General features: G+C 34.4%; 1 protein-coding gene across 9 annotated transcripts in view; it reads left to right on the top strand.

Annotated features, from left to right (window-relative positions):
- ZFPM2 (zinc finger protein, FOG family member 2) overlaps positions 1-16489 on the top strand; it is a 499131-nt gene that overhangs the window by 152433 nt on the left and 330209 nt on the right. For 3 of the 9 annotated variants that reach the window (XM_072949601.1, XM_031691239.2, XM_072949602.1), the window contains one exon: positions 7590-7748. The exons of 5 other annotated variants lie outside the window; for them this stretch is intronic. Coding sequence is in view for 2 of the 4 variants with exons in the window: in XM_031691239.2 (XP_031547099.1) it covers positions 7590-7748 (159 nt within the window). In the remaining 2 variants the exon portion in view is untranslated. Of the gene's footprint in view, positions 1-7465; positions 7749-16489 lie in introns of those variants that run through there. One more of the 9 variants, XM_072949598.1, reaches the window with a different exon arrangement.

The raw sequence follows: 16489 nt of genomic DNA on the forward strand, positions 1-16489 counted from the left end.
TTCAATGGCTGAGTTACTGCCTGAGAGTAAATTAGTGATTAGAGATTCTAGTCTGAATTTCTCTGAATTTTCTCATCTGACTTTGTCTTCCCTGTGATATCAGTGTTTAATCTACTATGTAAGATTAGTTGCTGCTTGCCAGGTTTGCATATGTTCTAGCAAAATCGTTATTTTCTTGTTATCATCATTCAGTTAATTTGAAGTTTCCCAAACAAAGCATTTTAGGGGAAAGAAAATTAACAAATTTAAAAATTCTCAGATTTACATGTAAGAAGTGTTCATGCTGCCATCTAATAAAAATGGCCACAGAATATTACTCCATTTTTATAAAATCAAAGAGTTCATTTTTCCCCCTAAAGAAACAATTTGAATAAAACTTGACCCTCTTCCCTTCTTTTTACAATGTAGTATAGTCAAATTGAACCCTCCATTAAAAATTCTCTAATACCTTTTTTGTATTAACATTTCAAAACTCAATTTAAATATTCACAGATCTCATTTTTAATAAACTTAACAAAATTCAGGTAATTTCCTTCAACTTTCTAGATTGAAGGACAGCAGTTGGTACAGATATAAAAAAGATGTACAGCTATGAGCAAAGCCCAAAATCAATTATATATAAGAAATAACCTAACACATGGAAAGAAATTAATCAAAAAGAAGAATTTCTGCTATATGATTCTCTGGTCTGCTACCTGCAGGCAACAAACGCAAATGAAAAAAATCAACATTCTTCTGGCAGATAAGAGAAAAATTAATAAAAATGTTTCCTTCCTACGAGATCCCCTGATGCATCTATTGTTAAAAGTGAGTGACTGCAGGAAGAACTTGCTCGTTTAAAATACTATTTTTTTTTAGACTACAGAAATAAGGTTTTATTCTTGCTGTTAAGCTCAATTACATGAGTTAGTATGGATTTGCACTGTCCAAAGAGCATCCCTCTTCCCTGCCCCTTCTCATTAAATGGCTCTGTGGGATATGCATGAGACAAACGTAATAGGAACCAAGTGAGGGGCATTTTGAGGTGTGCCTAAAGGGTAATGATGATTCATAAGGAATCTGAGTGCAGCCGCTGAGAACTCTGGGAGAGGAACTACCGAGAGCCACGAAATATGCCCTAGACAAAGTCAGTAGGAGACATTAGTGCTCTAAAGATAGAAGTATTCCTGCTCCATAATGAGATGGGGAAGGGTGCATTTTTCGTAGATTTCTGCTTTTTAATTTAGAGTTGAGTTTTTATTTTCTATTTCTAATTGAACAAAGAGGCCGTATATGTATATAACTTATGAAATTAAAAATCTTTCCTATTAGAAGCATTTTATATTTTGTATTTTATGGGTATCATCCTGAAACTAACAACTAGGAGGCTAGACTAGAGTACTGGGTAACGAGGTGTCCATTTTAAGTGTCAGCCCACTACTGTCTTTCCCTCACATACAGAAAATGTAACATAAGTTTACAGTGGAAAATTCTATATGACCTCCTCTTACCTATCAACTGAAGTACAGCATACCTGTATAGAGTTTAGACACATTTATGTATGACATATTAAATGTGAACCAGAATTTATCTATCCCTAATTTTATATTTTCATATTTACTTTTTGAAAGGTAGCATCACCTGATAAATGTGACTCAATTATTGTGCAGTAAGTAAAGCGTGGCATATATTATTGCTTAACTTGCCGGATTTGGAGATCTGTTTTGTTTTATATATATTAGAAGATTTTACCTACCATCCCATTCCTTTGTCTGAGTAGATCTTTGCAGGTGGCTTTAAAGGAGCATGGAACAGGAGCTGGCATCTTGGGGACAGTACCACTATTTTCACTTTCACTAATTCATTAAGATTTTGAGAAATCTATTCCACCGATACATATTCTTTGTTCTGTGCATGAGTAAAATGATAAAATAAAAATTTTTGATTGGAAGTTTTAATATTGATAATACAATCAGATGTGAAAATAATCTGAAATGGCATACATTAAGAAGCATCAGGATAAAATGGTTTGGAAATATTTGTGTATTTTCGGGGAAACTCACCTAGCAGAATTTCTGGGCACACCGTGATGGATTATTGTAATTATTGGGAATGATAATATTTTAATGCGACTTTCTTCCCACCTGTCAGTTGCAATCAGGGCTGCCCAGTATTCTGAAACAGTCTCATTTTGCTAGGTGGCTAGTCTTGTGCAGCCTCTAGAATGCTTGGAATATTAATGCATGGAGAGGAGACTGAATGCTTGCTATCATTTCATTAGGACAAAGTGTTTGTCTTGTTTTAATCAAAAGGCATGCAAAACCTAACTAAAATAATTTATAATAAATTAATGTGACTGAGCGCTTAAGAGAAAGGAGTCCTTTTGGGAGATACTGCATCAGGACTATAGAATCTGGCATTTCTTTCCCTTCTTTTTACTTGACAATGTATATTAATTTCTGTAAAATTTAATTTCTTTCTTGGGTGCCTCATTCTGAAGTGCTTTGAATTTATATGAACAAAGACAATCTGACATTTAGGTGAGGGTTAGCCGAGTTTATGGTAGGCTGCCAAGGTAGGAAGTTATTTATCCAGACAATATACGTTGAAAGGATGTGTATTTAATATTTATGATGTTAGTCTTTATCATTTCTTGTATTCCTTGATTGTATTGCTTATTTTAATCCTCTTTCCTCTAAGTTCTGAATATATCTTCTGTATTTTTTCCCCAAAGTTGTTTTTTTTTTTTTTTCTCCCATATTCTAGCTGTTGCTTTAGTGGCTTTGAATGGGTTTCAGGGATCTCTTTAACCACCTGAAATCATATCAGTAATTTTCTCATAAATTCATTTATCTGGGGAGTAAGTGCTCCTCAAAGTGGTTATTAACCATACAAATCCAATTCTTGACTTTCATTTCATTCAGTGATTATGCTACCATTGTATAGGGTAGAACTACCTAGTCTTGAATGTCCCATCTTCCCTTTACCAACTCCAGATCACTGGAACAACCGCTTCAGGAAAAATTCTCCCACATGTAAGCCCAGCTTTCGCCACATAGCTGTTGGCTCTGGCCAGACAAGGCTTCACCTCAATATTGGGATGAGCATCGGTATTGCCAGGTGCTGTCAATCTGCACAAGCCTTCTTAGTTCCAGCTTTGTCTCTGGAGAGCAAAGGTAGCTGTGGTCAGATCAAATGGTTCCTGAGTGCCCTCTTGTCTCCCCTTCTGAAAATGGAAGTATTACCTTGCACCTACCAGAATCTTGTACTCTCCATTATCCATCCAGTTTAAAAGGTGAAAGGATGCCTCCTCATTCTGAGAGATGTTTTACAGTGTTACATGCCTGAAGTACAGCATCATTGTATTCATAACTTTAGGAAGAACAGCTAATTATTAGCGTTTTTTAAATCAGGTAAATATTTATATGTATAAACATGAAGAATACTCATTCTGGAGAATGTGTTTGAATATCTATAAATCAGAGGCAGTTGAAGAGCTGAAATTCAGATTTCCTTACACTTGCCTGCCAAGTGGCCTCAATCAGAAGTAATTTTCCCCATGAGGGCACATGGAGCTCAGTCATAAGCCTTTTCTGAGTAGATATTATTATTTGTGTCAAATTACCTGTGGTGATTTTTCTGAAGTGGACTTCTGTGCCCACTAATCCATACACAGGAGGTTCCTTCATTCCCTCCTTCATTGGTGCTATTAATTGTACTTGTGCTTCAAGTGTCTCTTACCCTTTTAAAATGTTAGTTTATGGCCACTGATTATCTGTAAGGTTTTCCTGTTAAAGAAACATGCAGTATAGAGGGTAGAGTGAGATCTGATCTTAAACCATAAATACTGTGTATTTTAAGAGAAACCTTTTTTTTTTTGCCAGTGCCTAATTTGATAGCATAGCTAAAGAAATAGTTAGTAATTGCACATTTTAAAGTACAGTAAGTTATATCAAAATGACATGTGCTTTGGGAGAAACACATGGTGGCCATTAAATCACCCCTCTGGCCTGTTCTACATATTGACAGTGAGAGTTCATACATTTTGAACAGTAAGCTCCAGAAGTTTTTGTTTTTTTTTTTAACCTTCAATTTGGATTTTTGTAGTTTATTTTTGAAAAAAATAAGTGCTTTCTTTTCAACTGCATGCTTGGAATTGCAAATTGATTGCCAACATAAAACAGCCCCTGGAATATAGAATGTTATACTATCAAGTAAGATCTTACAATAATCTTTGATAAATAAAAGTTATATATGTTTCATTGATCTTTTCTATTTTTTTTAGTCTCTATTTCATTGATTTTTGCTCTGATCTTTATGATTTCTTTTCCTCTCCTAACTTTGGGTTTTGTTTGTTCTTCTTTCTCCAGCTGCTTTAGGTGTAAAGTTAGGTTGTTTATTTGAGATTTTTCTTATTTCCTGAGGTAGGCTTGTATCACTGAAACTTCCCTCAGAACTGCTTTTGCTGCGTCCCGGAGGTTTTGGATCATTGTGCTTTTGTTTTCATTTGTCTCAAAGTATTTTTTGATTTCTTCTTTGATTTCTTCAGTGATCCATTGGTTGTTTAATAGCATATTGTTTAGCCTCCACGTGTTTGCAGTTTCTGCAGGTTTTTCTTGTAGTTGATTTCTCACCTCATAGCATTGTGGTCGGAAAAGATGCTTGATACGATTCCAGTTTTCTTAAATTTACTGAGGGTTTCATTGTTGTACATATCTATCAACATTCATCAAATTGTGCATCTGAAATATGTGTAGTTTACTGTACAGGAATCATACCACAATAAAAAGTTTTATATGATACATAAGCCTTTTTTGACATATGTGTATATATATAGATAGATAGATAGATGGATGGCTTGGTTAGACTTTTAGTTTTGCCTAGATCAATACTTTGTGGTTTTGTTTCCTTTCAAAATTTTCACATGAGATTTTCCATTTAATTTTTAATTCAACCATTAAACTTGAATTTAATATTATACCTTTAGAGTCAACTTAAGTCATTGAATATTGTAAATAATTGTTCAATTACATATTACCCTTAATAAAAAACCCTTTTGTTAAATGTTAGCATGTATGCTGCAATTTTTATTTTTAAAAAAGAAAGCATTTTTACTATTAATTTTATTCTTATAATATGCATATATTCTCTCTATACTATATAGACTTTTATAATTGAAGAGCCTCCAGGAATAAAAAAAGAAATTCAGTAAAATATACATGAATTATTTAAAACATTTATTTTACAATTAGAGATTTACTTTTTGTTAGCAAAACCCAGAGTATATATTCCAAAAGAAGTACGTATTTTCATTTCTGTTATGTGATGTGAACTGATATTAAGGGAGTTTCTTTATAGATTGACTTGATAAGGAAATTATGTAAATAATTAATTATTAGTAATCAATTACTTTATTTTTGGTAATATCTATAAGATCCTTCTGGTTATTTTTTTTGGGGGGTGTGTAATATTTTGGTTGACTCCTGTCAACCTGAGAAGAGCAACAAGAGTCTTCTCAATTTTTAAAGACTAGATCTTTAAGCAGCCAAGAATAAAGTTACGTGAATATGAATTAGCAATTTCTGAAGGTTTCTATTTTTGTGAGTAACTTGCTTTATAGTTTTATTTATGAAGGAATGCACTTATAACTACCAAAGGATGGTCTGCATAGTAGTATGGTATATTCATAAAAGGTATTTTTAAAAATTTTGACTTTTCATATCAATTTTTTTACTTATTAGCTTGTAACCTTATTCTAGTTAACTAATCTCCAGACCTTTGTTTTTCAGATTTCCCAAATAAAAATACTAATAATTCTCATAACTACCTCACTGGGTTATTTTAAAGATTACATAAGAAAGTGCTTTGAAAGTCCTACGTGAGACACAAATGAGACAGCTTAGGTGTCTTCTTTTGACCAAACTTGTTATTAAAACTAAGTTGCTTGAACAAAATAAAAACATGGAAATATTCTATTTTATTCCTCATTAGACTCAGAATTAATAATTAGAATTATTCAGATAACTGTTTTAGTGATTGTAATATTTTACCTTATGACTATTTTATATGTACTTTGCATGTCTTGCTACATGACTTAATTGTTTTAAAAGGTGAAGGATTATAAATTTTAAACCTGAAATAATGAATAAGAGATAAAAACTAATATGAGATCCATGGCTTTTGAATGTGGTTTATGCTAAAAGAGAATCTGTGGTTTTTAACCCTCCACCTGGAGTATAAGAAGACACATTTCCAGAGGGTTTGGAATTAGGGCATCCTGTCTTCCATAACATATGATATTTAAAGAAGAAAAAATAAATTTTAAAAAGCACAAACTCTAAGAATTATTTTGCTTGGATGTCCCTTAATTTAAATCCATGCAACTAATTCTCTCCATAAAAATGTGTCATATGAATTCAGCCCTTTGGGAACTTGCTTTTGGGAAAACACCAAAGACATCACTGTGCTGTATGTACCTATTCCTGTTTGCTCATACATGTGTGAAAATTGTCATATATGCACTATTTTAAACTATTTATAAAATTTCTCCTTTGGTCCTGAAAATTTCCTAGCATATTTCTAAGCAGTAAGAGAAAGAGGCTGCCCACATTTCTAAGCAGTAAGTTTTTAGCCTGTCTGATGAGGCTGCTGACATGAGTGACAATTAGTACAAATTACCATAATTGTGTTCCTTGGACAAAATGCCACAGTGCTTCTTTAGGAGCAAATGCAGGCTTCTGCTTAGTAAAATGAGTCAGATACTTTAATTCTTTAGAGCAGTCAGAAATTCACAATCGGCAGCGTGGTATTCCCACGTCGTCCACTTCAGATCCATCTGAACAACTACAGCCCTCCCTTTCCTTTCAATAAACCAGGTCCATTAATGTAATGCACCTCACTCTCATTCACTCTAAGGAAGTTGTATTTTTATTACAGAAAAAGTATCACATAAATACAAATTACATTTTTTTCATTAGAAAACTACTTTTCATTTCAGAAAAAAAATTCAATTAATTGTGAATAGGGTTATGCTTTCATCAGGGAGAGAAATATGTAATTTTTCTTGAAGCCTCAAACACATATAATGAAATCTTTTCTCAGAATCCACTCTTAAGATGGATTTTTTAAAGTATAGACTTTATTAAAATCTCAGTTCAATTAAAATACATTCAATTACTTTAAATCTTTATTAAAATCTCAGGTAAAATTGTACAACGGTGTAAAAGAGACTTGTACTCTTTACCAGGCAGTTAATTCTAACAAATGAACGTAAAGTGCACAGTTTTGCTCTTCAGGAGAGAATTGAAAAAATAAGCTTTGGGCTTCTCACTGGGGGTGGGGAAGGATGGGAGCTGGAGGCTGCTGTCTCTGTAGGAACTGCAGATCCTGGCTTCCTTCCACTTCTTATCATAGGCCAGGGTTACTTGTTGACGTGGAGGTGGCATTATGTTGTGTGAGTACCCTTGGTACTACTTGGCCTTGAGACATGAACATCAGCAGTTTGGGGGGAAGATACAGCAGCAACTTAATCAGAAAGACCCTATTTCGGGACTTTATTTCACTCTCTTCTTTGGATGTTTTTGGTACAGTGTCCCTGATTCTTTTTCAAGGGCCGCTAGAAGATGCCATTGAAGAGGAAGAAGAAGAGTGTCCATCAGAGGAAGCAGACGTCATCTCAAAGGGGGACTTTCCACTGGAGGAAAGCTTTTCCACAGAGTTTGGGCCTGAAAATCTGAGCTGTGAAGAAGTGGAATACTTTTGTAACAAAGGTAACCATTCATGGCTGGGTGCAACGTGGGAGTCCATTTACTCAGACGATTTTGTAAAGTTGAAAAAATGCACTGACAGAGCGGAGGAAAGGTGTTCAGGGTGCTAGGATATAATTCAGAAGTCTGAAAATCTGTGTAGAAGTTTTTTAACCACACAGTATTGTTTTGAAGGATAAAAGCAGTAATTCCACTTTCATAAGTCATGTTGAATATTTAAGTAAATAGTTTCACATTGATTAGCCTATTAACTGTGGTCATTTTCATGTTGATTGGCCGATTAACTATAGGACATTTAATGCTTATCATTTATTCTCTCAACAAATATTTATTGAATGTCAGTTGTTTGCCAGGCACTGAATTAGGCACTGAGTGTAAGCATGGGGTGGGGCAGATGGAGCCCCCCAACCCCCAAGGTTCTGGCTCACTCCATTTGAAAATTGAACACCTTGGGTGCTTGACATTGACTTTCAACACTGAGGATGGTCTTTTCTAGATATTGTCAAATAAGAAAATACACACTCTTTCTGTATTCAGGATATTCTTTTGACCCACTAAATTATCACAGAAAAAGAACCTTAGACACTATATCTCAACCTATTGCCAACCTTAACTTGGAGCCAAGTGGCCTGGCCAGTAGCTTTGTCCTCACTGGGCATGTACACGGACTGTTTAATTTGCTTTTTTTCAAAAATGAGTATAAAGTTTCTTCTAATTCTTTTTAATTTTTTTTATTTGATTATTTGCCTCTGCAAGTGAGGTGGGTCGTCTATTACCGCCTGCACCAATATATAATTTTGTAAGTGTTTGAATCACTTCCTTGATTTAGAACAGCTACTTTGGCTGATTCGACCATGGATTGTTTCCCAGAGGGCATGACTGAGAGTGTGTGTCTCTCTCTGTGTATGTACCATTTTTACTTTTTAGGCAAACTGAGATTATGTGAAGTGATTTTTTAAATGTGTTTGTGTGAATCTGATGGTTGGAATTGACAGTCTGAAATCAAGGGTGCTGCTGTAGCTTCCCCCCAAACTGCAGATATTCATGTCTCAAGGGCCGCATAAACATTGGCTACATATTACTAAAATCCCATGATGGCTTTGTCCTGTTGATGGTGTGTTAAAAACTAGACAAGCCAGCCAGTGCCCATCCCTGTGGTCAGCAGAACTCCATGCTCTAGGCCTGTGGAAATGCAAAGGCAGCACCAGTGCTTGGATACAATGAAGTTGTATCCTTGTCCTCCACATCAGAAGCTTTTGCTTGGAAACAAGAGTGATCTGGACAAAATTGGCCTTCTTTGTTAGTATTCACTCAGATTTCAGGCCAAATTAACATTTTCCCTAGTTATTTTGGACATTAGAACCACTTGATAGCCACAGCAATACATGTAAGAACTGTTGGGAGATAAAGGGTTTTTAAATCTGTTTGAAGACATCCCATTTTTCATCTTTATCAGGAAATAAATCCTTCAGTGCATTGTGGACAACCTGCCTTATGTTGTGGGATTGCAATGAAGGAAGGAACCAGTAGCTGGAAAGTACCATTTATTCTTCTTGCTCTTGTCCTTAAAAGAATTAGTGTATGGATTCAGACATTTTTGTCAACGTAATTAATTCAAGGAAGAAGTCCTAATAGGTATTATAGATGTATGTTGCATTTTGGGACAATCATTGGTTATAGCCTGTGTTTAATGAAAGAATATAGAACTCCAAGGTTTAAGTTACTACTTTCTTGGAAGAAATTAGACTTAATGGCAGATGCTTATTACATGATTACATAATTATGCTCTCAGGACAATAACCTCCATTTAGACTAAGTAGAGTCTTAACTCATGAAAAATAATGATAGGCCTTGAGGAACTAAAAAAAATTGAATTACAATTATTAGGAACATTATTTAGTGGCTGTTTTTATTAACTGAGAATTGTTGGAAATTTGAAAATATGTCAAATAATATTTAATGTATAACATATTAAATAATATATAATTATGGATTATGCATTATAAAAATAATTCTCTAATGTTTAGTTTCAAACTAGAAAGCGATGATAGATAGGAACAAACATTTTATTTTTCACATATTTTTAGGATAAATACTACTATTTCAGATATACTGTTGCCTTATTTAATAGGAAGGAATTTTAGTATTTTTTACTCTCATAGAATGTGAAATGAAGGGATTCCCACTGAAGTTAGTAGGAACCAGTGTGAAAGAGAGACAACTCTAATATGTATTGCATCCCCTTGAGGTCATACAAGGGATTCCATCCATTTTTCATTTAAGTTGATTAGCTACAATAGGAAGAGAAAATTTTTCTCTCTGGAAAATTAGAAACTAGTCTTTCTGCAAAAATTTACATATTAGTCTCAGTGACACATAACTATATTTTCTTGCAGTTGCACGGAAGAAGACAGATTAGGCATTAAAAGAGTATAAGTATTTAAATGGTTAATGATGCCAGTGTCATGACTAGAAAAGCATGTAAGGACCGTTCTTTTGAAGAAAAATACATTTAAATGGTGATCATTGATGAAACATACTTTTTGCACATATTCCAAATCATTTGTGACAACTTAAAACTGTCCGTATATAGATACAGGAAATGAATTGGATTATTTGGGAAGTTTCTTTGTCTAGAGATCTAGCCATGATCAAAATCTAGCAATGACATAGTTGCTTTATTGGGTTCCAGGGATAACAGTTTTGAATATTAAGCAAAGGATAGGGGTTTAAAAACTCAGTTCGCAAAAATGTGGCTAGAATATCTTGTTTCCCAAACAAGATATTTTGACACATTGTCACAGAAGAATACTGAAGATTTAGTTAAAATATATCTTCATTTACATTTTAGCAACTGTATTTTGTATAAAAGCAATCATATGCTATTGTAACTTTCCTTTTTTAAAAAAGAAGAAAGGAAAAATCCTTGCTCTTTGTAGAGACATAGCTTACCATATGTAAAAATTCCCACTTCTTTTAAAGTTGAGCTTCTACATTATATAGGATATTTTCACTATTTAGAATGATTCTTTACTTATTATTGTATTATTTTCCTCACTTCCACATGGATATTATGTTTCTCTTGTTGTCAAAAGGCAGGCATTTTTACAAGTCTCAAAGTGTTCATTAATATTAGTAAAGTTGCTAGTCATTATAAAACATGTGATTAAATATGACCCAAATCACTCTCATAACGTAATATTCCACAGAAATGTCAAAAAATCTTAGTCAGAATTTTGTCATATTTAAATGTGTAGTATTCTTAATCATATGAATCTAAAGCATAAATATTCACAATTAAAAATGGAAAAGATCACTTTAATAAAACCTCGTTATAGTCAGAGACCTAAAATTTGAATATGACAATTCTATTGAAGATTACTATGTCGCTTTTACTTTGGGTTTGTTGCGTATTTCAAGTTTTTATTTTTCATCTTTGAAATGAATGGAATGAACTATGCTTATAAATAGATACTATTTCAAAGTTGCTTTGAGACGCTTAGACTTTAAGAATTTTAGCAAAATGGAAAGCAATACTTTAAATTTGCATCATCCTCTTCGGTGCAGTAAGTTTAGATCATTTGGCATCTTGCCTTACAGTATCTCAGAGAGGAAGGAAACAAGCAAGAATTATTTCCTTGAATTTACAGATGACGAAGACATCAAGGCTGGGTCCATCAGTGCTACACGTTTCCTGTGCTGCTGGATTATTTGCTTCAGTGACTTTTGTATGCCTTTATTCTGGTTTTTTTTAGAGTAAAAATGGATGTACATCACTGTAAGCTTAGAACTAAGCAAACTAATATACATTGAAATATAGGTGATCTGGACAGCAACCTGGGAAGTTTTTAGTTATGTCACTGCTGGCAGGTGGGAACTCTTTTATATATTAGCAATTCTTGGATAAACTCAGAGACAGCAAGTTTTATAGTGGGGTTGACATTGGAGCAGCTCTAAAACTGGTCTATTATCATTAGTTATTTGGAAGATGGTTTCCCCATGAAATATTCAAGTTTGTTAATGATTAAAGTAAATAAACATATCTTGGGATACATTCCAGGAAGATGTCACAGGATATGTGAACAGGAAGAAAACTGTCAGGCAAGCATCTCTAGGCTATTGGAATGTAATGCTATCAACAGACAAACAGAAACCTTCCAAAGTACTACGTCAGTGAACTTCGAATTATCAACAATGATTTTCTAGAAAAGTTACAGAGGGCCCTTACAAACTGGTCTCTGATGACATCATCTCTAAACAAAGTCTGAAAGGGAAAATGATGCCATCAAAGTTAGTTTCTGGAAGAAAAACAAACCTTACATCTAGTCCTACTATCTAGATACGGAGAATGGTCAGAGACATCACTGGGTGCTGTGCTTCACCCGGAGAGACGAATTAATGTTAGAGCCCTTCAACCTGGGAAGATTAGGGTTGAAAAAAGGGGGGCACAATGGAAATCCATAAAACAAGGAAACAGATATAGTGTAACAATGGGTATTCCCACCACATTAAAAAATATTTGACCCAGGTAACATGCAGAAAGTAATAGACATATTTCTATTTTAAAGGAGTTTAAAATAGAAAGATGCAAAGCATACTAAAGAAAATAGAATAAAGCCTGAGTTACTCAGACTTGAATTTAGTTGTAGCCCCAGAAGTAATTAATACCAAGCCAAAAGCAAACATAAGCATATTTAATTAGGTTGGCAGAAGCTTCCAATTCTGTTCAATAGATTGAATTCAGTACAATTCAACCCATATATTAAGAATCTGCTCTGTATCAGACCCTCTTCTTGGTGCTGGGGCTACATCAGTAGACAAAAGTCCATCCCTACTCTTAGGATAAGAGAGAGAGACAATAAATAATGAAACTTAACATTGTATAATATGGTGGGTGATGTTGGGCAGTGTTAAGAAGACAGCCCAGGTAAGGGGGATAGAATGCCATTGTGCCTGTGTGCATTGCACACTGTGTTTAAAGAGTGATAAGAGGATAGGTGAACCTTGACGGGAGACCTGAGGGAAGGGAGTGATCTTCCGGTCCTCTGGAGTTCAGTTGGCTGTACCTATGAGGTTAGTGTTGCAGGAAGCCAGGAGAGGACAGCAGAGAGCCGGGGGACTAGGAGAGGTGTGCCCATACCTGTGGAGCTTGCTGCTCTAGGAATCTGTTGGATTCCTACCACTGTGGGAAGCTGAGGTGAGCCACGGAGGAGAGCTGAGGTACAGCTGGGAGAAGAGGCCCGGTCATGACGCAGTGTGTGTCTACCTAGAGGAGGAAGGTCCGCGGAGAGTAAAGGTTCAAGCAGAAAATGGAAGCAAGCAAATCAGGACGCTGTCAGGAGATAACAGATAACTCCAATCAGAATCATGCCTTTCGCCAAGGGCTTGATGAGACTCCAGCTGTAGCTCATTAATGTAGTTTCCGGAAGAGCAGTCTGGGGGTGTTTGGGGCTGATATGAATCACTTTGCTGACTTCTGCAACACCAGAGCTGGCTATATGTTCTCTCTAACTTTTCACATCCTTGAATTAGGAAGATAGAGTAGGGGGCATGAGACTCTGAAGAATTTCATCATTGTGCTTAACTATTTCTGCCAGTAGGTTGCCAGACTCATTGAAGTCTTCCTCTCCCCCGCCTCCTTCCTTCCTTTCTATCAATTGTGTCATTTTTGTAGCTTTGTTTAAAAATTAGGAAGTAACTGAGGAAAAGCCATGTTTCTTGTTGGACTCTAACAAACTAAAGCCTAGATTATTGGCATTTATCACCCCTGCATGTTAAGGTAAAGCAACAAAAAATCTTACCTAGTTTCTTAATATACTAGGAGAATTAAAAAACATAGCTCCATGCAGATTTGACTGTGTGAGTCATAACTGCTTGTTTTTCACTTGACATTCATGCTATTTTGTTTCCTATTTTCTTCTTTTTATTAGTATTAGTATTAGTAGTATTTTAGTTTAGATAGTCTATATATATTTCCTAAACTCTTTTCAATCACTGTGGTTTCCTTCCTCCTCACTTATGTCTTTAATGACATGTTTTTGCCCCCTCTGTCGCTTGGGCAACTGGAATTAGAATCTGCAAAAGGCAGCTCTACCGTAATCACTTTTGAGTTCAATAAGGAAGGAGATCTTTACAGGCAACTTTGTTCCTTTTTTCTTAACGGGATTAAGAAGCTGAGCTTTTTAAATTCTTGCATATAACATTGACATTTCCAGGGTGTGTTTGGACCAGGGAGTTCAAAGAGAAGGAATGAAAAAGAAAAGCCAATATGACTTTGTTTTTTACCTTGCTGGAGGAGCTGTTTGTGCAAATCGCCTATAAGCTTATTGACCTGAATCTTTGACTCCTTGTTTTCTCTGGATTTGGCTGGAGTGGAGACACTGATGGAGCCCTGATAGAGCTGATTGAACAGCCCCCAGCTTTGCTTGGCACAGACCTCCCTTCCCTTCTCCACCACTTCCCCCTCCCTCCACATGACATTATTGTTCCTTGGCAAACCCTGTTTTCCTGGATCCAGTACTTTTCTTTTTTTTTAAATGTATTTTAAAATCATTACATTTTTCTTGCATAACTCATCCAACAATGCAAAATGGAAGGTAATTCTTTTTAGAATGTAGAAATAAAGGCTGTAATGATGTCCAACTTGTGTTTTTGTCTCGTAAGATTGGAAAAAAGAAGGAAACCTTGTGACATTGTGGTATCACTCTTCTGGCCATCTTTAAAATCCCCAAAACATAGTTTTTGTTTGCAATCAGTTTTTTTTTATTAAACCACAATTCCTGAAAAAATGAGGGAGCGTTTGAAGGCAGTTTGTGCTTACAGGGGAGTCAGCATTTTCTCGGTTTTGGTGGAACCAGAGGGTGTACAGATTTTGTCTATGACTTAGTGTTTTATATGTAAGAGTCAGATCAAGCTTTGTCTGTTTAACTCATCTTTGATCCCAGATATATCATTATAACAATTTCAACAAAATTAAAATGATCGATTTTATGCGATGTTGAAATGAGTCATGATGATATCATTTATATGAATCATGTATGATAATATATACTACATTTTGCGTATGATAAACTAAATTCATTGTTTTTTCTGTGAGCTGACTGTTAACAGATCTCCACTGTGCAGTCTGCTAAAGACATTTTTTGAAAACACTAAAACTTGACAAAACATATAATTATATAATTATAATTTATGAAATAATTTCATACTGTAGTACAGTATATTTCACTCTGCTTCTACCTGACTATATAAGATGTTAAGAGATAATTTGTCTGGTTTGGTTACATCTTTACTTTATATCAGCATCATTATTGTTAATAATAGAAATCAGTATAAAACTATTTTACTTTTTAGAGAAGTTGCCTTTTTGATTTTATGTTTATGGTTTCTGCAAGTGAAAGAACATTTTTTGACCTATAAAATTTAGTGTAGGTTTATTTTTCCCTACAATGTTGAAATTCAGGAGAAAAGAATTTATTTAATCTGCTGTTATTATACATATATAAAGCTAATCATCTGGATATTAGGAGACATCTGCATTATTGGTTGACTTTTTTACTTTTAGTCTTGATATTGAATTAATTAATCATTGATTTTAGCCGAATATAATAAAGGAAAACTACATACTTATAAGCTCTTTTATTGCTACATTTTCTCAGTGATATTTTGGGTAGAATGAAGAGCCCATGTTTCTTAAAGGAACTAGTTTTGGTTAAATTGTAATTATATAAATAGTTATTGTAAATTAAAATGCATTTTAAAATTCTATTTTGCTCTAAATAAATAAATATAAAAACAGTTCTAGTTTGCCAATCATTTACATTTATTAACTCAATTTTTCTACTTAAAGAAAATTTAAAGTATGAATAGCATTAGGGATGCCTGTGAAGCAAATTTAATCATATAGAATTAATGTGGTTGACAGTCTTGAATCCTACTGTTGGTCCCATAATAATTTGAGATAAAATGTTATTTTAGAGAAACAGATCTCTTGGAAGTAACCGTATCTTTTCTATTTTTTATCCTTAAATGTCATAAATGATTTAAAAGCATTTTCTTGGTTCTGCACTAGCATTTTTTAGGTTTAAATCAAAAAAGATTTTCAAAGCTCTTAATCTTCTAATATAAAATGCATGGTTTCTTGTTAGTATGTAAAATTTCTCGTACTGTTTTGATTATCATTCGAGAAGCAACAGGCAGCATTAAAGCATTTGCCCTTCCATTACCTGATGGGATAATCTTTACCTTTGGTAGTGCTAAATGTAGAATGTGTGGGAAATGCAGGAAGCTGCGGTATGCTGAATTTAATTCTAGTAATATAGTCAGTCACTTTTTTGTTGTTCTTAAAAGGTCAAGTAAAAATAACTGAATGTGTTACTCCAGTGAAGAAAATACTGATAACAAACGCAGATTGCTGTTTCAGCTTCTTTTTTGTAGTTCAGTGAGACTGCAGAGATTGGCCAAGATTACATAGCAATTATAATCATTATGAGAATAGTAATAATAGCATCCCTTTGGTGACTCCTGAAAGCTGGACACCTTGCTATACATGTATCATTTCTAATCAACTCACTGTCCTGCAGGGTGCATGTTGTCTTCACCTGCAGCTTCCTGAGGCTCACTAACTTGGCCAGAGTCATAAAACTACTAGAGGTTAATACCAGATTCAAACCTAGGTTACTGTACTTATAAAAATAGAAGACTAATTTCATTTTCTGATGTCCATCATTATATAATCCCTTTAG

The sequence above is a fragment of the Vicugna pacos genome, chromosome 25, assembly GCF_048564905.1.
Source record: "Vicugna pacos chromosome 25, VicPac4, whole genome shotgun sequence".
Lineage (NCBI taxonomy): Eukaryota > Metazoa > Chordata > Mammalia > Artiodactyla > Camelidae > Vicugna > Vicugna pacos.